General features: G+C 42.0%; 2 protein-coding genes across 10 annotated transcripts in view; both read right to left on the reverse strand.

Moving 5' to 3' along the window:
- Positions 1–1,062: 1,062 nt before the first annotated feature.
- Positions 1,063–9,441, reverse strand: MMAA (metabolism of cobalamin associated A). Of its 9 annotated transcripts, none has more exons than XM_088660272.1 (8): positions 9,377–9,441; positions 7,945–8,005; positions 7,032–7,500; positions 5,361–5,483; positions 4,338–4,508; positions 3,380–3,465; positions 2,546–2,695; positions 1,063–1,728 (listed from the first exon to the last, which is right to left on the reverse strand). In XM_088660272.1, exons 3-8 carry the CDS (start codon positions 7,462–7,464, stop codon positions 1,441–1,443), a joined length of 1,251 nt encoding a protein of 416 aa, XP_088516398.1. In that variant the 5' UTR covers positions 7,465–7,500; positions 7,945–8,005; positions 9,377–9,441; the 3' UTR covers positions 1,063–1,440. The 9 variants fall into 9 exon arrangements, with proteins under 9 accessions (XP_088516398.1, XP_088516396.1, XP_088516401.1 ...); XM_088660270.1 differs by having other exon boundaries at positions 7,932–8,005; XM_088660275.1 differs by having other exon boundaries at positions 7,991–8,005; positions 9,345–9,441.
- Positions 9,442–16,269: 6,828 nt separating this feature from the next.
- Positions 16,270–26,789, reverse strand: part of SMAD1 (SMAD family member 1) — a 35,955-nt gene continuing 25,435 nt past the window's right edge. The window contains exons 4-7 of the mRNA XM_035111632.3: positions 24,478–24,594; positions 20,998–21,219; positions 18,547–18,803; positions 16,270–17,497 (exon numbers count right to left, since the gene is read on the reverse strand). Coding sequence (XP_034967523.1) covers positions 17,354–17,497; positions 18,547–18,803; positions 20,998–21,219; positions 24,478–24,594 — 740 coding nt within the window. The 3' untranslated portion in view covers positions 16,270–17,353. The remainder of the gene's footprint in view (positions 17,498–18,546; positions 18,804–20,997; positions 21,220–24,477; positions 24,595–26,789) is intronic.

Consider the following 26,789-nt stretch of genomic DNA (forward strand, 5'->3'; position numbering starts at 1 on the left):
TGAACTAAACATTTAATAATATGGTTGGTTTTGGGGGGTGTGTGTGTGAGAATGGCCTTGTTTACTTTAGTACAGTATGGAAAACAAGAGTACAAAATGAAAATAAACACGCACAGCAAGATGGGAGGTGAAAGAACAAGAGCAAAGGATTAGAAAGGAAGAGAGTGTATGTGGCAGCACTACAGAAATAAGGAAGCAATACGCAGGAGGGCTAGACGTATTAAAGGCTACCCCAGCTTGTGTTACAGGAAGTAATGGATTTAGAAAGGTCCAGTGTAGATTAGATATAGCCGGGAGTGGAGGGAGAGGAACTTCCTTATAAGAGCAACACTGACAATATAACAGCCAAACAATGGATTGTTCAAGCTCCTGAACTTGAAGGAGAAAAATGAGCTTTTTATGTATGCAGTGCAGTAGCTAGCAGTTAACTATCAGGAAAACCATGTGCTTTAGAGCTTTTTCTTTTATCCCAGTTGAAGCTCATCACTAGCTTTGAGGTTCTTCTAGATGGTCTTTGTACCAAGTCTCCTTTTTTATAATTAATCTGAGGCACTGAAGCCTTGGTCCTTGGCACTAAAATACATCAGCAGGAACAACAGTAATACTAACCTGGAGAATTAGGGTCAGCATGCATACAGCATAAGCAGACTGATCTTATGCATGTTTACTCTGCAGGAGCAACCTTTACTATCAATGAGGCATGTTCTCAAATATACAGGTATAGCATTGCAACCTAAGCATTATTGAAGACCCACATGTTCACCCTCATGACACAAATGGATGCTGTGCATGCCATCTGGGGCAGAAGGAACTGAGGTTCATGGGTTTGCAACACACTGGTGTAACAGCAGTTATGCATCATCATGCTGCTGTAACAGATCTTAGGATGAAACTCAAGGACTAACATGGTTGTACAATAAGTTGGCTGGCAAAAAGCATAATGCCCCTGTTATGCACACAAAGATTCGCCATCCTCTTTTAATCCACATTATCTCAGAGTTGCTGTATAAACAGAATTAAGGACTTCTAAGTTAAACTTATTAAAAATAAACCAATGTCTAATTCACTCTTACCCTTTTAATGGCACATTGTAATCAATAAAGTTCAAACAGGTGGAAGTTTCCACCAATGAAGATGATGGGGCAAGTGCTGATAACAGAGGCAAATATTAAGACATGACTGTGCTCACTGCTGGTATTCTCTCTAGCATCCCCTGCAGTTTAGAAAGAAATTTGAACTGACAGTAACACACTTGTGTACCATTACAACTGCATACTTTTAAACATGCTGTAAATAAAAAAGTTCGACTTCCATTTACAGAACATTTTTGTTACCAGGTAAAGTGTGCAGATTCACTGAAGTAGAACAATTTATGCCTTAGGAAGCTGTTTGTAATGTACAGGTAATTGGTGAAAATCAGGTCATGCACAAAGATGAATGTTAAGATCTTTCTTTAAAAGCTTTGAGCAATAGGTCTGCAGCCAGCCCTGGAGAGAGAATTCCACTGACAACCTTTTCTTCCAGAAGTGGAATCTGATCTCTCACTGCTAAGTGACTCCGGAAATGATCCAACATGCTTTCTTGGATTACATTCCACATCCACACTTTTTGCTGTCTCCTTCGTTTGGCCATCAACTCGCTGCTTGTAAGCATGAGGTCTCGGAATTCTGTCATCTTATCCCATATGTCAGAGATGCCTTCTCCAGTTTTGGCAGAGATTCGTATTACCTATCAGATTGAAAAGGTTTTTTTTCAAGATGCAGGACAAATTAAGGCTACTAGTATTGACCTAAGCATGAGTTCTTAGTAACTTATATTCTATAAAACCAGATTCAATCTGCAGCAGGGAAGAGCTGCCTTTAAACAAAGAACCCGGAAATCCAAAACTGAATGCTGTACATCTAAGCAAGTTTTTACGCTAAGACACTAATCTTGGGCAGGCCAATGTAGACAAGCTTGTTAACCGATAGAGTAGCTTTGTATGGTCCAACACCAATAAAGTTATGGGGTGCTTTTCAATCCAAAACAGGGCTTTAAAGGTGAGCACCAACACTTTGAATTGTGCTCGGAAACGTACTAAGAGCCAATGGAGATCTTTTAGGACCAGTGTTATATGGTCCCAGCGGCCGCTTTCAGTCACCAGTCCAGCTGCCGCATTCTGGATTAGTTGTAGTTTCCCAACCTTCAAAGACATTATCCCTTCGCCTTTTGAAGTAACCTTTCAAAAAGCACAGCTCCCAAAACTGAACCTTGGAGGGCTTAACTTTCTACATCCCTTCATTGTGAGAATTGTTCTCTGTTCCTGCTTACTTAACCAGTTCCTGATGAACAGGAGAACCTCTTACTGCATGACTGCTAAGCTTACACAGGTGCCTTTGGTGCAGTACCAAATGTAGAAGAAAACTTTGGTACTTGAAGAACCAGGCAGTTTAAGCTAGTACTGTGCCTAGTGTAGTAATTTCTATAGCATTATCTTTCCTCACCTGTGTCTCATATTTTTTCCTGACTGAAAGGAAGAGGAAAGGATTATTTTGGATGTACCAACCTTTGGCCTCCAAACCTTTGAGCGCTTGCGGAGTAATTTCAGAGCACTGACATATTCTGCTTGAATTCTCCGTGCCGGTACAACTAGATCTCCGTCAGCTTTGGTTACAGCAACAAGATCGGCCATCTCAATTATACCTCGCTTGATACCCTGAACAGAACAAGGAAAGAAAGTAACAGAAATCTCAGAGACACTGTCTATAACCAATTAATATCTCCCTCAAAGACCCAAAGATCATTTTTAAAACACAATAACTAGACTTTTAATTGCCATTTCCAGTAACACCCCAAGGACTAGATAAATGAAGAGAGGCAGAAAGAGCCTTCAGAACCTTTTAAAAGGATTCCCTGGTTGTTTAAACCACTAAGTTCACATGTCTAATAGGAAACATTCACACATTCAGGTGTATATAAACATCTGATGGTAAAAGAATTAATTCTAATGCATGGTAGCAAAGGTTTCCAAAAGCAGAAGTAGAGTTATCATTTTAAAGCCATTATAGGATTTTAACCTTGCCAGACAGAAATAGCTCTTAGTTGCACTCCAATAAAATGAGATCAAGAGTTTCATGTCTTTGCAGGTTTGTTCCGAGGACAAGCAAAATAAAATTGGAAAGCACTCTGTCTCCTAGGCATTACTAAAAATAATGAATTATTGCCCATTTGTATTATAACAGCTTTTTAGGGGGGCATAAGGATTGCTAGCAAAACCTGCAATGTCAAAATTCAAAAATGTTTTGTTGGTCAGTTCTGGTAGCTCAGGATGACTCAGGAAGACCTCCTACAGTTATGGCTTATATGAAGTTCAGACTTTTGCCAAATGTAGCATTGTTACCTGCAGCTCATCACCTCCTGCTGGTGGCAGTAGCAATACAAACATATCAACCATATCAGCAACAGCAAACTCCGACTGACCCACACCTGAGGATCAAGAGCAGAAACTGACCAGTCACTTTGGAGATACAATGGCAAATAATAATAATAATAATGATACCAGAGGACAGGAGAGACCTGAGAGACTTCAACAACTGAGGCTTATGAGAGTAGCTGTAAAACAAATGTTTGCATGCACATCCTAAGAGTTCAAGCAAATTAAGGAATGGGAATAAGTCAATCCACATTATGGAGCTGGGCTGTATTAAATCCTTTCTTGTCTAAGCCGAGTAATTATTGTCCCCTGGGGGATATTCTTCCTGAAGAGTTGTACATACAGGCTCAGTTGCACTGCACTGTATTGATGGAGCGCCAAGGTTGCAGTTTTTCTAGCAATATTTTATCAAAGGGGTGAGGAACCTCTGACCCACATGCCTAATTAGGGCCTGCCAGGGCTCCCCATTTGCCCCCCCCCCGGCAGTTTCAGCCAAGCCACACTGGCCTGCCCTACACCTGACACAATATACGGCGCCAGGTGTGAGGCAGGTAAAAGTGGGATTGGATAAAAGGGGGTTTGCAGGGACTGCTAATCAGTGGTACCTGAAAAGCCCTTTGCACAGCTTTTCTCAAGTGCCAACTACCAGCTGGTGCTTGAAATGATTACCTGATGACATTGCGATACCACCCAGTTGTCAAAATTGGCCTGCCAATGTGTAAAGAAGAGGATATGAACCACTGACCAGATTCAGTTCCCCACCCATTTTATCACAAAGTAGCACTGATTCCGCTGCACCTACGACTTAGGTTGTCTCCCTCTTCTTGGCTCAGCAGGCCACAATGCAAAGCAGAACTACCAAGCTGTGTCACCATGGAAGAAGCCATGCTGCAGACTGCATAGAACGGAATGGCATTTCACTGACCCACTGTTTCTACAAGAACTATGTCATAGCCTCCTCCTTCACACAGCAGAATGGCTTCATTTGTGGTCCGCGTTACACCTCCTAGCGTTCCTCTGGTTGGAGAGGGCCTGATGTAAGCATTCATATCTCTCGACAACTCGGTCATTCGTGTCTTATCACCCAAGAGTGAGCCTGAAGCATTGAACAAAAGAAAGAAAAGGGGGGAAGAGTTTCATAACAGTCTAGCCATTCAAAACTTTAACCCATGTCTCCATTAAATCCAGACTTATTCTTTGATGAGGACTAGGCTGCAGATAACAGTCCTTCAAAGAGAACTATTGTGTGCTAAGTTGCTCCACCCAGTTTTGGGTGATTCCCCCCCCCAGGGGCCCTTGCACCACATTGCAGACTGTCCACAAAGCACCCCCCCCTCCAGCCCTCCTTTTTCAGGAGAGCAGGAAGCTGCAGGGGGGAGGGATCAGAAAGTTTTCTTCTGTTAACTTCCTTCCGTTCATGGTCTTTAGAATAAAAGCCAGCATCCATAATACTGTCGTCTTCTTCTTTTGTAAATCATTTTTATTAAATTTTCCACAATCCAATCAAATCACATTAAATATTCCAAATTATACATATACATGTCAAATAATCCAAATATTTGGCCAAATTATACATTTTTCGGGACTTCCCATGCTTCAAGCTCGGAAGGCTCTAATCCTCATCATAATTCTACTGCATTTCATAGTCATTTCCGGCGATCCCTCTATATTTTATCGGAACTATGTGAAGATGGCGGCTGCCAGCAGTGAAAAGACTTTGGATTGACTCAGCAGAAACACCAGCGTGTAAGGAGATACTGCGAACTTATGGAAGGGAAGCATGGACATAAAATCCTCACAGAAACACATCACTCAGACGTAAAGCCCCACCATTTTCCATAGCGCTTTCTCCCAGGTAAGCCTACACAGGCTCGCCGCCCAATCTATGTCCCTACAACTGGCAAGGAAAGAGGCATGAGAGATAAGTAATGCATTCACACATACTCACCACCACTGGTGCTAGAGGATGGGTCCACTGCCAAGACAGACACTTTGTATCCTCTTTCAGTGAGCATTTTCCCAAAGCATTCAATAAACGTTGATTTCCCAGCACCAGGAGGTCCAGACAATCCTGTAGGAATATAAAGATCCTTTGTTCTAACATGCAATCACAACTCTGAGTGCAAGTCTGTCTCCCTACTATGAAACTGGCCTAATAATAATAATTTTTTATTTATACCCTGTCCACCTGGCTAGGTTTCCCCAGCCACTCTGGGCAGCTCCCAACAGATAAAAAACAGAATAAAACATCAAATAGTAAAAACTTCCCTAAACAGGCCTGCCTTCAGATGTCTCCTAAAAGTCAGGTAGTTGTTTATTTCCTTGACATCTGATGGGAGGGCTTTCCACAGGGCGGGCACCACCACCGAGAAGGCCCTCTGCCTGGTTCCCTGTAACCTCACTTCTTGCAGTGAGGGAACCGCCAGAAGGCCCTCGGAGCTGGACCTCAGTGCCCAGGCAGAACGATAGGGGTGGAGACGCTCCTTCAGGTATACTGGGCCAAGGCCGTTTAGGGCTTTAAAGGTCAGCACCAACACTTTTAATTGTGCTCGGAAATGTACTGAGAGCCAATGTAGGTCTTTCAGGACTGCTGTTATGTGGTCTTGGCTGCCACTATGTCACCAGCCTAGCTGCCGCATTCTGGATAAGTTGCAGTTTCCGGGTCACAATGCTTTTTTGGTGAGGACCTCCTAGAGGTACCACTAGTGCTTACAGAGCTTCAATAGGCAATGAGCAAGGGAGGAGCCTTCACTGTGGTGGCACCTCCTTCCCTCAAACTTAGGCAGGCACCATTGTTGTTGAGAGACTGCCAGTATGGGATTTAATTTATTCATTTCCAATTTCAGTTGCATGTAGCTTGTATCGTATTGCATTATGCTTTTATTATTGTACTTGGCTTTTAAAAATTTTGTGCACCACATTGAGACTGATGTGAAAGGTAGTATAAGAATGTCCCAATACATAAAATAAAAGTCCTGAAAAGAAACCCAGATAATGTACCGGACAGATACCAATAATCTCTGCTTCACTCTTAATTCTTGACCACAACTCTTCCCTCCAAAGCTATAAATTTTCTCATAATTTTGTTATTGGACAACATACATGTCATGGTTCGCTTTTTAAAGAAAATTCACACTCCACATGATAACTTCATCTAGAAGGAATCACTTAACTCTTCCCATAGCAGCCCACCTTCTGATTTGTTGACTATTTTTCCTAACCTACAAGAAAGTAATGTCATATACAAGCATGTTTCATACTGGTTAGGTAAATTATTTTGCTCCAATTAAAAACAACAGCTGACGCACTGTGTTGGCAGAATATTCATAAGAAAATGAGACAGTTCATAGGGAGCAATTTTAGTGGCACGTTAAAAGTAATGGGACTTTGGGGATGACATTCTCACTGAACTAAACATATTCCATAGGGGACAAGCTTTATAACAGAGGCATTCAGCAATGCATAGTTAGTGTGACATATCACAACCCATCATAAGCTAATAGGTTACGATTCCTTTTAATTTTAGAATTAATTAAACTGTATTTCTTTAACAACTGACAAGTGAAGACACATTAAATCATCAAAACAGCAATAACTGCACAAACAAAAGAGAACTGACCCACTCTAAAGGCTAGTGGCTTTCCTTTATTTAACTGCTCTTGTTCTCTGTGGTAGGATAGTACCTTCTGAAGGAGCACCTGTGCAATCTCCTTCTTCCTGCTGTGTGTGGATTCTACGAGAGTAATTGCTTCTGCCAGGCAGGCCCTGTGTCCTTGAATTAATCCATTGTACAATTTGTCTAGAAGTCTCTGTTCCTGGTCAGAGAGCTCTCGTGTCTGATGTTCTAACACTGCTGGATAACAGAGGCCAGTGTTCAAGCCCTTTGAAGATACCATCCTCCTTGAACAACACTGTTGTAATGAATTCAGCTGTTGGCCACATGAAAAAGCAGATCCAGGGCTGGACCTCCAGCAGAAACTGTCAAGACTATTAGGAAACCTTCTCTGAAGAAAACAGAGTGGAAATCGCAGCAGCAGTGATGCTCCATTCATTTTGTCTTGATTCAGAGAAATCCGTTTTTTGGAAGCCTAATAGGAGAAGAAAAATGCTTGGTACTTCCACATTTTTAAAGGCTTCATGAAGTGTACTTGAAGCAGTGAAGAGATACATAGGGAAAGGGTTCAACACCCCTTGGCTTCTAATACCACATAATATACTTAGACCCTTAAAGAAGACAAATGTCAGGAAAATGTTAGTGGCGGAGATTTCAATTTTATAACAGTATTGCCTGGCAGCCGTAGGTGAGAAGGAATTTCATGCACAGGAGTGTGCAGAATCGCATGCAGGCAAGTGGGTGGGCTGGTAGAAGAGTACTTTGTCCCTTCTCTGTGCCCAGTAAACACAGTAGGCTGCTAAAGGAGAGAATGAATTCCCCTTCCTCTTATGCCAGCCCCCAGTAGGCTAGCAATTTTTGAGTTTCTTTACTAGGCTGTTTTATAATGGTTAAGTTTTTACTTACAATTTCTACAAACCTAATTCACACTCTGTGAACTTCACCTCCCCACATCCAGCACTTACTCTCAACCTGCAGAACTGAACATAAGCAAACAAAACAAAAACAAATTGCAGAATGGTAGGAAATGACAAATTAAGTTCTCCACAACATTCCCTGATAAAGGAACCACAGGTTATTGCCCCTGTTGAGGTGAACTTTAAACTGAAAGTTAATGTACTCTTCATTTGAACAACCCTAACACTCCCAGAGGCATCTGGTTGGCCACTCTAAGAAACAGGATACTCAATTAGAGAGGCCTTTGGTCTGATTCAGCAGGGCACTTTATGTTCTCAGAATGACCAACCTGCACACCCATGTTATCTGAACCTAATGGATGCTTCCCATTACATTGTGATATTTGAATTTCTACAATAAAACAGTACTCTTGTGTACCCAGAGGGCCATATCGAGGTATTGTGGGTGCATGTATTAGTCCCACCTTCCTACTCCTATTGATTCTCATATTCCAATGTAGTACTGTAATAGTACAGTAATTCTTTTTATTTACCACTCAGAAAATATTTTGGGTCAAAATGCTTACTTGGAAGTAAGCTCTACTGAAATCAAGGGAACATTGCTGAATAGACACTTATCAGAATTCTAAAACAGACTAAACATTCTAACATACGCACTTATCTGCTAAGCGGGCATATTACAAGGCAATCTGACACACAACACTGACGGTGGTAATTGTTTTTTTTAAAAGAAAAGTACAGATTAGTAAGGGCTTTATCTGTTAGCCACACTTCTATCCGGCAACACAGACAACTTAAACTTTCTTCTATAACCTACTGTGAGAAATAGTTCCAACAGTAGACTAAAATCCACATTTAAGCATTCCAGTTAAAAGATATGCTGCCTTCTGAAGAAGTGAAGGAGCTGAGTGACCTTTTAAAAAACAAACAAAACCTAGGCCCCAAGTAGCATTGTTACAGTCCAGTAATATTATAGTTTAATTCTCCGGGGGGGAGGGGGGAGACCCTCTATCATACAGTATATGTTCTCCCAAATTAAGATAACTGGTAATTTATAGCTGCAGACACTTCCAACAGCACAACCCTTGCCGTGTTTATTTGGGCTCCAGTGGGGCTTAACCTTCAGGTAAGAGTGCACAGGGTTGCCTCTCAAACCACTGCAAAACCTGTACCCCCACCCCACCATCCTGCAATGGCATCAAGATCGAGCTCCCCGCCCGCTCCTCCTGTGGTTTTATTGCTACCTAAAATTGTTTGTGCTTAAGCACCGTGAAAGGACAGAGACCTGTTTCTAAATACGCAACGCAAATACAACGCCGCCAGGGTCCACAAAACCAAGGCGGACGCGGGTCGATTCGCAAACACCCTCCCTCCCTGCCTCCCTCCCTCCCTCCATACGCACCACAACAAGGAAATGACCCCGCTGCTCCGAACCTTTTCACATCCGGGATACGCCAGAGGACGCAAAGCAGCACGCAACTTGAACCGCAACCTCCTCTAGCCTTGACCCCGCCCTGCCCAGCCGCTCCGTGACTATGTCTGCCAGCTGCGCCTGCGTAGAAACCGGGCAGCTGCGGAGGCGGGGCGGGGGCGTTGCAAAGGGAGAGTGGAGCTGCTTCCACGCAGCCGCAGTAGAAGGCAGTCATGTCAGTGGAGTTTGAAAAAAGTTTTAGACGGCGGTTGTTGTGTCTGCAGAGAGACCTGGACCTGCCTCTTTCTTACAGCGGGGGCAAGGGCAGTCCTTTCACCTCCTTCCACACAGGGTGAAAGCAAAGATCCTTTAGTTTGGTTGCTTTTTTAAAATTGCCTTGCAAGTATTTGCTTATTTCATAACGCTTATATATTCCTTGGTTGATGAATAAATACATAAAATGTTGTCAAAGCGGACCTTGGGCAGGGAGCGACGGAAGCGTCCTGGAGCTTTGTAAGAATACCGATTCCTTGTTGCAGGTGGAGGGAGGGTGAAATTCGAGATATTTATGCCCATATTTCATGAGGACTGAGATAGTGGCTTACAACAATCCTGCAGAGTAGTCCAGTGTAAGGGTGTGGGGGGCTATAGCAGTGGTTTTCAACCAGTGTGCCGTGGCACCCTGGGGTGTGGGGTGCCTTGAATGATGGTCAGGGATGCCACAGGCAACACTGGCCTCAGTCCCTCTTTCCTTCCCTCTTGCATCTCTTCCTCCCATAGGCTTGCATAGTTGCCGCAGCCCTGGCTACAAGCTCCACGGGTGAATAGTGCCTCTGGGGCTGGCCAGGGGGTGCTGGTTGCCCAGGAGCAGAGGTGACCTCGGAGTAAGCAAGTGGGTGAGGGAGCCCAGCCAGCCAGTCCATCACTCCATGCTGTTGGGAATGGACAGACAAGTGCGAGGCCAGGAAGACAGGCAGGCACCACTCTGGCCTTGTGCTTGTCACGTGCAAGGCCTGCCCGGGAGCTGAGTGGCCCCATGCAGGCCTGGAAGCGCCCAAGGTAAGGTGCTGTCCTCATGTTTGGTCAGTCTCCATTGGGCCACTAAGGCTGGGGCCATCCTCTTCCCAGGCCCCTGTGGGGCAGAGTGAGGAGGAACCCCTCTCTTTGGAGGCAGCTGAGAGACCAGGAGTGGCAGCAGCGGCTGCCCAGAGGACTCCCAAGTAGAGAGGAGAGGAGAGGAGGCTGAGGCAACACTCAAGACAGTGTGCTCAAAAAAGGGTGAGAGGCTGCCAGCTCTCCAGGCAAAGGGTGACTTAACTGGACTCATGAACCCCACAGGGGTGCCGCAAAAAGAATAGTTGGTCAAGGGAGCCATGGACTCAAAAAGGCTGAAAGCCTCTGGGCAATAGTGTTTTATCTAGGCAGCCAGGGCTCTTCTGGATGACAATATCTTTTTGCACCATGTCAGCCAGGACCACTTTTTTTTAAAAAAATTCTCCCATATATACAAAACTCCCTAGGTGCCTTTTGGATTGTATCTGTAGGTTTCCCCCTCTGTGTCAATTAATTTAGGTCAAATAAGTGTTGTTTACATGGAACAAATAAGTGTTGTTTGTACATGGAAGATGGATATTCCTTGGGAGGTTCTGGACTCTCCTACCTTGGAGGTTTCTAAGCAGAGGTTGGATGGTTATCTGTTATTGATGCTTTAGCTGAGTTTCCTACATTGCAGGGGGTTGCATTAGAAAGATGACCCTTGAGGTCCTTTCCAGCTCCATGCTTTTCTGCTTCAACAATATTTCATTATGTTCCTATCATTTTATGTAACTGTATTTTGTATGAATTATAAGATCATAAATAAAATCTATTCTATTTACAAACAAAACATTTAAATAGCTACCTTTATACTGGTAGAACAGGGGGCATGAGCATAGGGGACGGTTTTTTGTTGGGGGACAGAACCTCTTATTTGTATTGATTTTTACATATCTGGGGGGCAGCTGCCCCCCTGCCCACGCCTATGGGGAGCACAGGAAAGAAACAAGGTCGGAAGGGGGCTACAGTCAGAAAAAGTTTGGGAAATACTGATCTAGTCCAACTCCCTGCAATGCAAGGGATCTTTTGTCCAACATGGGGCTTGAACACACAACCCTGAGATTAAGAGTCTCTTCCATTACCAACTGAGCTATTCCAGGTTCTGCAATAGCCCCATATTGTAGCAGCAATGGGGGCAGAAAATATCAATCCCTGTTAATATCTACATATTGTGAATTATATGCTTGTGAAGCATGGACCACTTATAAACGCCATCTCCAACTGCTCGAAAGATTCCATCAACGGTGTCTCCGAAATTTTTTACAGATCACTTGGGAAGACAGGCGAACTAATATCAGTGTACTGGAAGAAGCAAAGATCACCAGTGTTGAAGCAATGATTCTTCAACACCAACTTTGTTGGACTGGTCATGTGCAGATGCCTGGTGATCGTCTTCTAAAGCAACTACACTCTATTCTGTACTTAAAATGGAAAGCGTAATGCCGGTTGTCAACAAAAGAGGTTTAAAGACTGTCTCAAGGCAAATCTTTAAAAATGTAGTATAAACACTGACAACTAGGAAACACTGGCCTGCGAGCGCTCCAGTTGGAGAACAGCCTTTACCAAAGGTGTCATGGGCTTTGAAGACACTCGATCTCAGGATGCAAGGGAGAAACGTGCTAAGAGGAAGGCACGCTTGGCCAATCCACACCATGGTCAATTCCCGCCTGGAAACCAATGTCCCCACTGTGGAAGGACATGCAGATCCAGAATTGGCCTCCACAGTCACTTACGGACTCATTGACCGTGTTTATGGAAGACAATCTTACTAGACTACGAGTGATTGCCAAAGAAGAAAGATTGTGAATTAGGAAGGGGAGGTTATAAACTAGCTCCTGTTATTATCTCTGTGTGTCTGGTGCCAACACCTAAATGAGGTTGAGGTTCAAAAACCATGGATGGGCAGTTGGTGTCTCCCTATTATTACAGAGCTTTGCAATCCAAGTCTTAGAACACAGAAGGTAAACAGTGGCATGAAGAAAAGGATTAACAATTATGGGAAGGCAACTAAAGTTTCTTCCACATCACTTGTGTATTAAGTGTTCAGTCTGATTTGCTTGCAAGGAGGTTATATGATGCCAGCAGTTTATTGAGCATTCCGATCTGCCAGGAAGTTCTATGATTTCACATCAACCAATTTAGTCCACATTTTCCTTAACCCTGAAAATTCTATTTTATTTTAATTGGAAGCAGGTTTGCTGTGCAAGAGCTCCAGATCCACTTTAATGGCAGAGTTGAATCCCACTTACAAAATAATATGGAACTGTCCTAAATTCTAGATCTCATCACCACAGTTTAGAATAATGAGTAAATTTGCACTGATTTCAATCCTGGTGAAAGCAACCACAATTTCCCTAAAGGTGTAAGAAAATAGAGAGCCCTGCTAGATCAGAATAAGGGCCTGTGCATCTACCTGAGGGGTGGGCAACCTCCAATCTTTTACAGCTCCTTTAAATCTTATTATTAACCACATTGGGTTACATGTCACTTTCCTAATCATTAGTATTCATTTTCTTTCAGGTTCTATTATTGTGGTTTTAAATGAACTCCAGGCATCCTAAAGTGATTTTAATTGACTTTCAAGTTTCACTTCCTTTTAACTGATACCCTAATCTTTCTAAGGAGTGGTGGGGAGCAACAGGAAGGGTGATGAGAGCAAGGAAAATGAGCAACAGGCTTCACTTGTCTTGTCCTCTCCTTCTAAGCATAGCTGCCAAGTTCTCCCTTTTTTAAAGGGAAATTCCCTTATGCTGAATAGGCTTCCTCGCGAGAAAAGGGAAAACTTGGCAGCTATGCTTCTAAGCAGTAATGGGCCCAAAGGGAGAGGGCAACTGGCAGTGGGGACTGGGGCAAGGAAGCAGGTCCCTAGAAGGAACACACTGTGGACATCATGCACGAGCACCCCACAAAACCTGGAGCCAGCACTGGCTGCATCAACCAGCACATTTAGAAACAGTGCATTGGCCAACTGATCCCCATTGTCACACACATACACGCTTCCCTGATTTTCACTGCAGTAGCCATGGACTGGCTAGGGACAGGGAGAGGTGATCAAAGTGCTGAGAAGTATGAAGGAAGCAATTTGCTGCTGCTCCACCTCATTCTAAGTCTCATCAAACTGTTTGGGGTTGTGGTTAGCCTCCAGACAGATCACTTTGAGGCTAACCACAGCTCTAAACAGATCAGTGTTTGGCCAACTTGGCTTTACAAGCCCAGTCCTATGCATAATTGCATAGAAGTAAGTTGCCCTGAATTCTCAGGGGCTCTACTCCCCACTAGGAGTACACAGCCTATACTTATATTAACATCACTTGCTGTCCTATGTTATATTCAATGCAGTTTTTCTTTAGAAGTTATCCTTTTTGTATCACATGAGGGTGGTATAGTAACTGCCCATCCATTTTAATAGGATAATACAAATCTAACAAACCAAATTGACTCACGCACCCATACATAGTTCTAGCTGCCCAATCCTATGCATTCAGAAGTTTAGTTTAGTTTAGTAGAATTACTCTCAGATAGGCAGCAATCTTATACACACTCAAGTCTTGCTGAACTCCGTGAGCTCTATAGTTAATATGCCTGGGATTGGGCTGCAGATACAGAATCACACACACCAGTTCAGGCCGTTGGGCTACCTAGCTCAGAATTGTCAAGCTTGATTGGCCGTGGCTCTGGATGACTGAGTTTTAGATGCAGACATTTCCAGCTCTGCCTGGAGATGCTGGGGGATAAACGTGGTGTGAATTCATAGGGATTCCTATGTCCATTTTATCACATCATTTTTGTCTCCACTGAGCTCTTGAGCTCTTTTAAGGCTTTGCATCTTTTGCATGCATTACAGCTGCCAGATTTCAGGAGAATCCTGGAGTACGCTATATTCACAACTGTAGGTCCCAATCTCTGCAGTTCAAATGTAAAAGATTAACTTTCCAAGTAAACAAAAGCCTGGTTTGCAGCCATCTTCTTTTCCAGATGCTGTCAGAATGGTGTTTGCATTCTCTGTACCAGCAGGAAGTCAACAATTTTTGAGACATGTTCTTGTCAACTGGTGGGTTCCACTTACTGACACTAGGCCACTAAACATGGCACACCTCAAATTCATGTGCATTTCTAAAATCACTTCCACTCTTGCTTCTTTTGCTGAGCCTCTATGAAGCAGAATTGGAGAAGTGCCTGCATAGCATACATCTTATTAGCACATGCTGTCCTAAGTTGTCAATGATATAAAAACTTCCTGAGCCAAGGAGACACCCTTTAATAGGAGTTGCATACCAAGCAGTCTTGGGAGGAGCAGGCTCATTACTATGTGCAATGTGGATCCCAGCCAAATTAGCTCTAAAGTAATATAAAAACCCCTCAGAGCTCTTTATATTTGTCTTCTGGCTAGTGGGCAGAAAGATTTTATTTTCAACCAAAGAAGACTTGCAATTATTATTATTTAAAGCTAAAGGGAAAACTGAGATTTTAAGCATTTTAAAAACCAAGGCAAATTGCGTTCCAGTAAGGGTGGGAAACCTCATCTTATGACTCATGTATACTGAAGTGAAATGCATACCGACACTTTAACAAGCAATTATATTTGTGATAAGAGTGCTTTCTCTGAAGGCTGTCCTGAAGAGGGCAGATAACTGATCATGTTCAAAAAGTGTGATCAGTTACCATGCAGCAGTTTCTTTATTGTTTGTTCCAGAGAAGTTAAAAGGAACTACAGCCTTTACTGCCAATAATACATATTCAGCTGTATACGGTTAAAAAGCTATCACCCTTTTAAAACCACATTCAGGTCCACTTACTTTGATGCAGTTCAAATTCTGTAGCAGCTGACAAGCTGAGCTGTTGAGTTGCTGCTCTTGATCAAATATCCTATTTCAGCTTGTCAGCACAAAGCAGAAATGCCTGTTTATTTGATTAAAAATAATCTATTCACAATGTTAACTTTTTTTCTGCTCTTACTGCGGGTTGTGTAACACTCATGCTGTCAGATATGAAAAAACAGTTCTTAACTTCTATTTCATGTCTTCCTCCAATTTGGCAATTTCTCAGGGGCTGTTTGGGCCACTTTACCTACACCAAATAAGAACAACATCCCAGAAATTTTCATCAAAGGAGAGGTTGCTTCCTGTCATCTTCTTAGACTGCAGGTTCTAATGACTCACATTGGACAATGGACCTTCCCATATGCATTGATGAGGTAGCTGCTTGATGAAAACATCAATGTGGTGAGCAGTGATGGTAAAAAAATAAGAGGCAACAGGGACTAGCAGTTTATTATGTGTTTTTGGAGCTATTTCCGCCCTTCCACCAATGAACCTGATGGCGCTATTAGGCCAATTTGAGTTAAGGGTGATTCTTCTATCCTTAAGAAACTAATCATGTGAAGATGGATATCGTGTGCACTTCCCTTCATTATTAGCATACACTCATCTTGCTGCTAGGTATATTTCTTTTTAAAGCAGTGAGCATAGAACCATGGTACATCCCTCACACCAAGACCACTAAGCTTGTGTTTTTCAAGCAGCTAAAAGGAAGGCAAAAACATGCAATGTGGTAAAATAAGGCAGTTAAAAGCACCAGCAAAGTTTTAAAGAACTTTACCAATAAATTTGGCAATAAGATTAGACAAAGAAGCTACCTTTTTTTAAAGAAGGCATAAAAAGGGAGCTTTAAGTATTGCTTGTGCTTCCATGCTGACAGCTTGCATATCAGTTCCATTGCATATCTCCTTTCCCAAGAAACTTCTCAGCAACTGATGTTCATTTATATCACAGCTACTTCATGTTTTGTAGTTTGATAAGGGAGAAAAATGCACAAGAGTGTGTTTTAATCAAAGTAAGCAATACGTTTATTTGAACTTCAGTAGAGATGAACCACTAAGTTTTGGAATAAAAAAATACTGGAAAAGTACTACAGCTTGAATGAATATAAAAACATTAGCAGAAAGAAAACAATTTAAATGGTAAAAAATTAACCTTTAAGTCTGAAACACTTGAATAGGTTGTTTAAGTCCTCCCAACATGTGCTAACATCTGCTAAGTTGGCAAAACACAAACCTCTTACAAAACGAAAACAGCTACTTCTGTTATGTGAACTGCATAAAACTGTCCAATCTTTAAAAGGCTGTATAGTTTGTCTTGAAATATACAGACCTTGCAGTACATGACAAAAGCGTTTATTGACCCAGCCTTGCTCCATGAAGCTGTGCTTGGGCAGAAATATATCAGTTAGTAAGATGAAGCCTCTATAAAAATGAAATGCACACAGCAAGACTTGGACTTGTTTAACAAGCTATGTTTACAGTATAATTCTACCTGTCCATGTCAGCTTCCCTTCCCACCCGCCTCCCGCAACTATATTTCTTTAGGCTAGTCCATCTCTAACTTCCAGATACACTGTACATACATTTAGCAAAGAGCATACCTAAAAATTCTTGCAGCGGTATGGTCAGTACACAGTTTCAGAAGATTACACAGAAGCCTTAATTTTTCTGAGGATAGCAACTATTACCAAGAACCATTAGCTTTCGAATATTGTGAGAAGCTTGTTAAAAAGGAGAGTAGCCTTCTTCTTTTTTGGTACTCTTCCCAGAACGCAAAACACAATGGATATTCAGCACAAGGGGATCTTAGTGTTCTAGATAAGATTGCTTGAGAACAGCGTCCAGATTACGCAGACTTGGGTCATCCCTAGCTATTACACGCTGCCCTGTATAAAGATTACTACTATGTAAACTAAAAAGTCTTGATACCAACAACTTAGTAGCGGCTTTTCCTGATCTAACAGTTGGTCACAGAGGTCAAGTATAATAAAGGCTGCTGCCAGTTTTGTACATGTGTCTGACTCATACATCCTTCAAGTACATGCAAGGCTCAATAGTTTCTTAAGTGTAGCTGCTCAGAATCCTTTTAAGACACAGAAGAGATTGGGTTATGAGGAGAGCCCATCTGCGTAAGAACTTTATCCAGCCACTGAAGGGGACCATGTAAGTGAATCTCAATCCAGCACGGTGTGCTTGTGACATCTTGCCGGTGATACTCTGCTCCCCAACCCTAGAAACATAGAGTGAATGTTACAGCAATTCTTGCTACAGATTTAATTGCATTCTGAAAATCCAAAGGCGTCATATTGAGTAAAGGAGACAGTATTTTTTGCATTAAAGGAGCGCAACCATTTTCTGATCTCTGAGTTTTAATCTGAAGTAGATTTAAAACCTTGCCAGATGGGCCTGAAGACATGAATCTTCCAAGTAAGTGATCACGCTCAATGGGGTGGGGCAGCTTGTGCTGTAATGTCTTCTACTTTCAAGGGAAAACACCTGTTGGTGTTTAGTCTGGCAGTGCTGCTTTCTCAATTCTTTGTACTATTTTTTCCCCCATACACACTGCCATCTATTTTGTATCCAGTGTCTGTGCACCTTATCTCTAGAATTTCAAAGAGATTTTAATGGATGTTAAGGTACCACTGAACAAGTCAGCCAAACACAACGTTTCTCTATTTCTCAGTGGCTGCACCCCGATTATAGAACTCCCTGCACAGGGAGCACCAAACCAAGCTTCTTACTGGCCTTCCACTTAATAGGCATTAGACCCCACTGGGGTGATTTCTCTCCTGTCTCAAGGTATAGTTTTATTGCTGCTGTTATTGGGAGTTTTTAACTGGCAAACATTTACTGCTGAACACAATTTTTTGTGAAAATAAAGTGGATATAATTAATTTTCTTACATTTTTTTTAAAAAGATTATATATTTCTAGTGCTGCCACTGGTTCTGGAGCTAGAGCTACACTTCACAAAATCCAGGTTAGTATCTTTCAGATGTAAGTTTGATTAACATGAAAGACACAGTGCAATTTTTAAAAAAATCAAGTCTTTCTTAGCATCAGCTCTACAGTACTTTTTGGGAGTATTTGTTGAGTAGGCTCAGCAGCAGCCTCCAAAAGATTTACGTTTTGGGCAGCATTTGCATGCACATGCATTCATCTGTCTAGGTTGCTTTTTATAGCAAGTTTTATTGAAGTGAGGTCTAAAATTTAATAGCATCAATTCAAGTTAATTCTTTTTCCCAGGCCAAAGGCACACTCACCCCAAAGCCTTGCTTACCTTTACAAAGCTCATACGGATAGTGCACATCTTGGTGAGTTCGTACACAGTTTCAAAGCCATGGTTCACCGACTGAGCCAGAAGTTGAGCAAACTCTTGGTTGTTGAAAATTTTCAAACTGCAGCCACTTGGAATTTTGCAGACTGTAGTTGGGTGGAAGCCATGGTGGTAATTGCAATTTCGACTTTGCACAAATATACTACTGTCACTAAGGCACTCTGCATAGACTTCACCACCAACATAATACAGGTGAACTCCTATAAAAAGAGACATGATTCTGTTAGTTTTATTCTGAAGTCAAAGCACTTCAGACTGCTGCAGGTATTCAAAGATCACACACCTCCACAACGATGCATGAATTTTACATACCTGGCCCAACCACATAACTGCAGTTGTCCAAATTTCTTATTTGCATGCTGTATAGGCAACGTGTTTTGGACATCTGCTTTTCTGGACATCTGCACATATCCTTAGATTTGAAGGAATTTTCTAGTTAAAAACTAGGGGATGCAGATGTGTTTGTGTCTAATGAAACCAATGGGATAGAACGACATCTGCTCAACTCTCATTAGCCAAGCACACCAAGTACTTCTTCATTTTACTTGGTCTGAGTTTCAGCTTCTATTTAGATTGGGGTTTACTGTAGTTTTAGCAGATCTTCTTAAATAACAGCAAAATTTAAGACTAATACTAATACTGATTCAACTAGAGCAGGGGTGGCCAACTTCCAGGAGACTGCAATCTACTCACAGAGTTAAAAACTGGAAGTGATCTACCCCCATTTTATTGGGGTTCAGGTCAAAGTTGTTGATCTTCTTTAAGAGGGGGGAAATGCTCTATTTTAGTGGGTTCAGGGAATAAAGTTCCATTTAGGGGGGGCTGGCAACATTTTAGGGGGAGGGGGATTAGCCGCTCACCAAGATATCACTGTGGAAGCCGTCTGCCTCACAGCTAAAACTCTGTCTTCCATTCAAGAGAAAAGGAGAAAATGCAGCGAGGAGAGAAGGGGTGGGGCCAGGTGCTCTTAGGCAAAAGCAAAGGAAAAGGAGCCTAGTTTTTGTGAATCTACCTGTCGACTTGTTGGACATCCCTGAACTAGAGAAATTTGGCATACTCTTCCTTATTGGTGGCTATCTGCCATCTAGTGATCTTTGACCCAAAGTGAAATTTAGAGGCTACAGCTATTTTCTCAAATTGGGCCATCAGAATGTCAAACTAGTACAGTACTGGGAATATCTACTACAGGGTTCAACGGCCCCCTCAAACATTGAAGCTCAGCTGGGTTAATACTATCTCTCAGCCTAACTTATTTCACAGATTGTTGAGAGGATAAATGACATGCCATGTACATCACCTTGAACTTCTTGGAGGAAGGGGAAGATAGAAATGTAATTCAATAATCTGTCCATCCCTAGTAAGGGATGGGGCTATTAGGGGGTGGGGAGATTAAAACCCTGTTGCTATTCAAACTTTATAAAGTCCTTCAGCGCACCAAAAAGTATGTTCTGAATAGTTTTGAAAGCACCAATAGTGGATAGTCCCCAATTGTGTCTTACACGTTCCTGGAAGAGAAAGTCATCTTTTATATAGCCAAAATACAAGTCATAACCTTGGGGGGGGTTAATCCCTTGTTCATATCTGGCTTTGTAAAACCAAAGTCATCTTCCAGCAAAACCAAGTAGGGAATTTTTAATACAAATATTTGACAAACTATTTTTATTCCAAGACAATTTAAAGTATAGAAGCTATAGTCTTCACTCAAGACTGCCTCATTTTTAAATTGTTTTTTTAAAAAGACACAAAAAGCAAGTGCTTCTAGAAAGACAAATTATATAGAAAACCAGAACATTACTAAATTACTTCAGTTCTTAAAATAAAGGAGACAGCACATTTTTTATTTGGTTTTATATATTGGGGGTATTATGGGTTAAAACAGGTGGCATATAATACAAACGCTTCTATAAAAGGTAGATAAATTTTAAGTGATTCCTCTTTTTCTCCTATGGATCTCAGTACTATTTTACCTTGGAAACAATTTCAGATTCTGAACTGGGAAAGCAAGAGATGTCAACTTCTCTGCCCTTTACAAAAAAAAACACTTTCCCCCACTATTTTGCAAGCTACGTTAATACTCCTGTAGCTGCATCAGGGAGCCCAATAGTTATTTTAACCCCTACTACACCCCTTGTGTAGTAATAGATCCACCTGCTTAGTTGCAGCTCAAGAGGTTTTTATTCCAATAAAACGATTTGGGAGAAAACTGTCTAGTTGGAAGTTGGATCGTATGCAGCCGTTTCTATGAGTTGTCAAAACTTCCTTGTTTGCAAGGAGATTACATTGTGTAACGCTGAATATGTTGCTTCTCAATGAAGCCTTGAGGCAAATAAATGTTGCTTGCATCCCAGCTCCTCTCTCTTTCCACTTTCAAATATGAACAAAACCTCACAGTACCTTTGCCAATATGCCGCCTGGTGTTCTCAATGGTGGAATTCCGGTTAACATTGGAGAGCAGCCCTAGGCAAAATCTGTTCTTGTTGTTTGAAGGATCAGTGAAGCCATCGACCAACACACTTGTTGAAGAGGCATGAAATGCCTCTCCAACACGATTGTTGAGCTCATAGTAGACAATAGAGCACCAGTGTTTTGGCTCTTCATAAGCAACTGCCTGAACATCTGGAAAGGAGGAAAATCAGAAATCAGTGACACTAGAATTAATGAGTTCCTGAGCTTTAAAGTTTTATTTATTTTCAGTGTGTAGGTTTTGGCTTAAGATCACTGAAGAACCAAAAGGGAAAAAAATAATCTGGCTACACAGCTGCTAATTAGAAGTCATTCTCCCACAATGCCCTATTATGCAATACATATGAGCCACACTAGCAATTCAATCAAAGCCTCCACATAGCGAAAAGAGAAGGAGCTCTAACTGGTACTTTAACAAGCAGTGAGCAGATTCTTTTTACCACCCTGCTTTACAAGTAGACTCACAAAAACTAGGGCTGCAGTACTGATAATCTACTAACTGGTTAGGTTGAGAGTCCCTGCAGTAGAATGATTAGACTGGCTTCCCCCCAAAATGGTTGTAACCAGTAAGGCTTTACTCATCTCTATGTTTGGGCAGGTGTGCTGTGTTTGTGTGGCAAATGAGCTAGAAAGAAAACTACCAGGTCTCACTCAATTTACCAAACGATGTTGACTGGTCACCTAGTGGCAATTCTTTTCATCACAGCCCACTTCAACGCTTTAGAAAACCCAGATGTGCTCCCGTAAACCATGCCTATTTACATTGAAGTCATTGGATAGTATGCAATTCAAAATGTATGCTTTGCACCAGGAACTATTGCTCAAAAGACTTTGCTACCTTGAGCAAATGTCCATATCATGGTGGAGTTGCACTTGCAAGTCAGGGTCTCACCCTTTAGGGTCCCATTCCGTCTCCTAGGGTAACTCAACTGCCATGTTATAAACCACCGGTTGCTGGGGATTTGGAGCATGATGTTGCAAGTACTTAGCACTTATCTGTCCATATCAACTGGATTGGAAGCTGAGAAAATGTTGAGTTAGCCCTGAAGCAGTGATGGGCTTGATGGAAACCAACCAAGAGTGAATCCTTCCAACACAGAGGTATTGTGTTTTAGGTGGTTCCTGTGTTCAGGAATCAGGTGGATGACCCGATCTATAATGGGTTGCACTGTTCCTGAAGGAAGAGGTTCCCAATACTCCAGGATTTCAGCCTGCCACAGAAGTCCCAATTGCCTTCTATAGCTAGGAGTGTTTGTACTACAGCTGTTACTGGGGTGGGATGCCCTGGCCTCAGCTGTCCATCATATGACCTCCTGGGACACTCTATGACCATCTTGGCTGTGAGTCCTGGAAGATCTGCTCCCTGCCTTGCAGGCCTTTACCCACCTGGCCCAAGGTGGGCTTCTTGGCCAGATTGGGATCTGAGTTTGAGAAGTTTGACACAAACCACTACACCACAGTGACTTGTGGTTGCTAAGAGAGACTCAGCCAATGACAGTCACAAGTGTAGTTTTGGCTGTAGGAAACAGATAATACAGTATGGAACTTAAGATGGCAGACTATACTCCCCAAGTTGGTGAGCCTCTTATGAAAACAATGAGAATGTGAGCCTTTAGTGCCATTGGCCAGTCCTGTGGAGCACCTTGCCAACAGAGACTCAGTGGCCACCTTCTGTGCCAACTTTGAAACACCTGCTGAAAACTTTTCTATTCCATCAGGCTTATGCAGGCAATTAAGAGTACATCCCCCATCATGGTCTATTGTTGTTTGTTTTATTTCTTTTTGCTTTTAACTAGTTTTTAAATGTATAATATATCCTATTCTATCACAATATAAACTGTTTTTATATTGTTGTAAACTGCTGGTATAGTTTTATGATACAGCGGTATATACTTTTTTTGTAAATAAGGCTTTTCTCCATCCTGTTCACTGATTACGAAAGCTATGCTAAGAAGTGCTGATTCAAACAAGCCATGATATTTTTAATCCTTTCAAGTCATTGTTAGGCAGCCTTTAATTATTAGCAAGTAGGTGCACTCTTCACAGTTAAGATGCCAGCAACCATTAAGGCTGCACACAGCTTTGCCCTAGTTCTCAAACTCGGGAAGAAATCCTGCCAGCTGGCCATTCCTGCAGAATGAAATCATATCTCTCTCACACAGATTTCATACTAACTTCCTCACATTTGCCTTAAGTCATGCAGAGCAGGTGTGCTTTGTCTCTCCATTCCCAGCATGAGCCAACAATAGGAGTTACCCAACTTCATTGACAGGATGCAGCTTGTTAAGTCAAATCTCTTAAGACTAACAAATCTTCACAAAGAACAGGCCTCTCTAAATGTCTGCAGCGAGAGTACTTGAGCCTACGTTTGCTGCCGGTGCCCTTCCTATATGTGAACTTCAGCAGACCTTTTCTGAAGGGCTATAAAACAAAGGATGTGACCCTACGTACCAGGTAGAGGTACAGGAGTAGAGAAATGAGCTCACAGAATTAAGGGAAACAGGTGTGCGTAAACAATGTAAGTGTAAAGGAAATAAGCAAGTGTAGTTTTACCCTCTTTAAAAAAATGGGAAGGGAGGGATATTAAGATCAGGGGAGGAAAAAGTTACCAGATTTAGAGGGAGCATCTGCCACTAGTTGCTACCGGTACTAGTCGTTGGGCCTGCAGCATTACTACTGTAATTGCAACATCCTTCAGCTGTCCAGTACATGCTGTTCCCTGCCTCCTGCTAAAATATCTGGCCCCAAAGCCACAGTGGGAAGGGCGTGCAGGAAACTGCCATTGTGAACACAGAAGTGGGTAACGCTGCAAGTGCTGTGATTTCTGGTAGCAACACAGCTTGTAAAAATAATCTGGTTCCAGATCCGGCCATCTTGCCAGTGCTCTTGGATGAAACTGCTATGGTCATGGTCTAGCCCACACACAACACTACATATGGCAGTGCCGGTGGCAGAAATATTATGATCCTGCCACATGAACTGGAGCCAACCTGAGGAGAAGCACACTGTTTATATGCATCTCTTGTGACCCAATACACAGCAGTTTGTTGTGACCAGAATATCCAAACACACCCTTAAAGACTGGTTAGACACACAGCCCTCTGCTTACTGGGGCTATTCCTAAGGAATGCAACAATGACAGGACAAAGATATAGGGCAATCAGAAAACTAAAGTGTGCAGAAGATCTACAGAGTCAGGCATAAACAATGATAAATTTGCTTCTTGCTTTTGTCAGCAACAAGGTCTATGTGAAATGAACAGATCAGCAAAACCATTTGCTTTATCGGTTGCGAGCCAGCTTTAAAACAAAATGTTAAATAATAATGTTTATACAGTACTCCACATGCAACATATATATGTTAGACCACATTTTGTATTAATAAAAGGGAGTGGGGACGTAAAGGTTTCACCTCCTCTGCTTATTTCTGGTGGAATTGAAGGTGCCATCATATTGGTGTCCATTGGCTGTGAACCATCCTGTGTCATCTGATCTTCTGGAGGCAGGTAAGCAGGAGGGGGAGTATCAGCTAAATGGGAAAAATACAGGACAGATAATTTAATTTCTCTTTGTACATTAGTAGAAAGTGCTAAGACAGGTCAAGCAACAATTTCCACCTATTAATGATAACCCAATAAAACCCTTCATTCCTCTGTCTCAAGTGAGGCTTGCTAGACAAAACTAAACTCTTATAAACAAGGCTAACAACGGAAGCCATTATTTTCTGATCAAGGAATAACAGTTTAGAGTTTCTTTTTGAGGGAACTCAGCTTTGAAGCAGACAAAGGTCAAGTTATTCTACATGAGATAAGTGATCCTGATGAGCTTTGTCTTTTTAATTTATGTTTATCATAGCTAGTGATTTTAGGTGCTTAATAAATATCAGTCCTATTGGAAAAGATTTCAGGCAACACTCTTGTACTTCTGTTCTTCCTACCTTCCCAGTTCCAACAGCAATAATTCCCTAATATGGCACTGCAACAGAACTTACAAATAAGCCAATTAAAATTGCCAACCTACTAAGAGGAACCCATATTCTCATACTGGAAGGGAAGCCCCCTCTTTTAAAGATGTGCAGAAATGCAGACTAGTTTTTTAAATAATGCATTTTGATCAAGTGGAATGACAGAGGAGGGAAAGAACTGAGGATCAGGCTTTCCTTCCTCCACATCTAGCACAGAAACCAAATGGCAGAGGAGAATGGAGTGATCTGTCCTTCCTCCACCAGCCCACTCACCTGCATGGAATTACTGGTGGCCTGTGGCTTTCAGGTGAGCTGTTAATGCATGACCAATTATCAAAATAAAGCATTTCAATTAGGAGATGAACAAAGTAACATTTAAGTTTACTAGCAAACAGGGGCTGCAATCCAGTACATAGCAAGATTTACACTCGTGCTGTTGACATCAGTGCTGCTAAGTCCGGTTTACTGCCGGGTAGCCAGCCAGAATCCTTAGGTTTAAGCTGTCACCAGCTATACAGTTGTTGATTGCTACACCAGGAATAGTTTGAAGACTTCTTCTCTTCATCCATGTTTGTGTGTTCCTACATTAGTTTAATTTTTCAGAAGTTTAAACACAACTGAGCTATTCTTTAGTATCTTTTTACAACCCAAAACACACAGGAGAGATTTGGAAGAACTAAGGAACAGTGAGAATAGGCTATTTCTGTGCAACATTTAAAAGAGCAAACTTCATGCTAGTCTTTGTCTACTTGCCCTTTTGAGTCACTGCAAACTCATGTCATAAGATACTTCTACTAACAAAGTTGAGCCTCCTTCTTGAACCAATGTGAAGTGTGGGTTTTGTTTTATTTTTAATGGACAATTGCCTTCCCCTGGTAATTTGGATTTGATCTTCGGCACCAATCTGGAATCCTAGTTGAACAAAGCACCTCACTGCTTTGACATCTAATCTAGAGAGCAAGTGCAGCTCCCCTCATTTTTTTTTACCAGATTCGTAACTAACTTCAAGGTCATGCTACATCATGCTCTACAAATGAAGTTCTAGATAGTGAAGAACTCTATGGGTCCAATTTCTGGTGAGCAATTCTCTAGCAGCGCATTATGCTCTCACGATCAGCTAAGATAAATCTTTTAATGCTATCTTCATGTGGTAATTCATTAAAATCCTTGGTAATTCATTAAAATCCTCTCTGGCAAAGCCAGAGAGACATTACGCGACACCTATTCACACTTTCCGAGAACTGGCAGGTGAAAGTGGGCATAATTTAGTCTCTAAGGTGCTACTGGAAGGAATTTTTTTATTTTGTTTTGACCACGGCAGAACAACACGGCTACCTACCTGTAACATGAAATTATGGGGGTTTTCTTGACAAAAAGTATGTACAGTCATACCTCGGTTCTTTAACGGCTTGGTTGTCAAACAAATCGGTTCCCGAACACTGCAAACTCAGAAGTTAAGTGTTCCGGTTTTTGAATGCTTTTCAGAAGCTGAACATCCGCTGTGGCTTCCACTTCAGTGCAGGAAGCTCCTGCAGCCAATCAGAAGCTGCGCCTTGGCTTTCCAATGGTTTCGGGAGTCGAATGGACTTCCGGAACAGATTAAGTTCAAGAACCAAGGTTCCACTGTAGTTTTAATTGCCATAAAGAACCCTTTAAAAACACGCAAATGTTTTGCATTTTCATTGGTTGCCATGAGATATTGAACCAAGCAGAACAAGTGTCCCAACCATGCTCCTAACATTGAGAACTTCCTTCCGAGG

This window comes from Zootoca vivipara, chromosome Z1 (genome assembly GCF_965207765.1).
Source record: "Zootoca vivipara chromosome Z1, rZooViv2.hap1.1, whole genome shotgun sequence".
NCBI classification, from domain to species: Eukaryota; Metazoa; Chordata; class Lepidosauria; order Squamata; family Lacertidae; genus Zootoca; species Zootoca vivipara.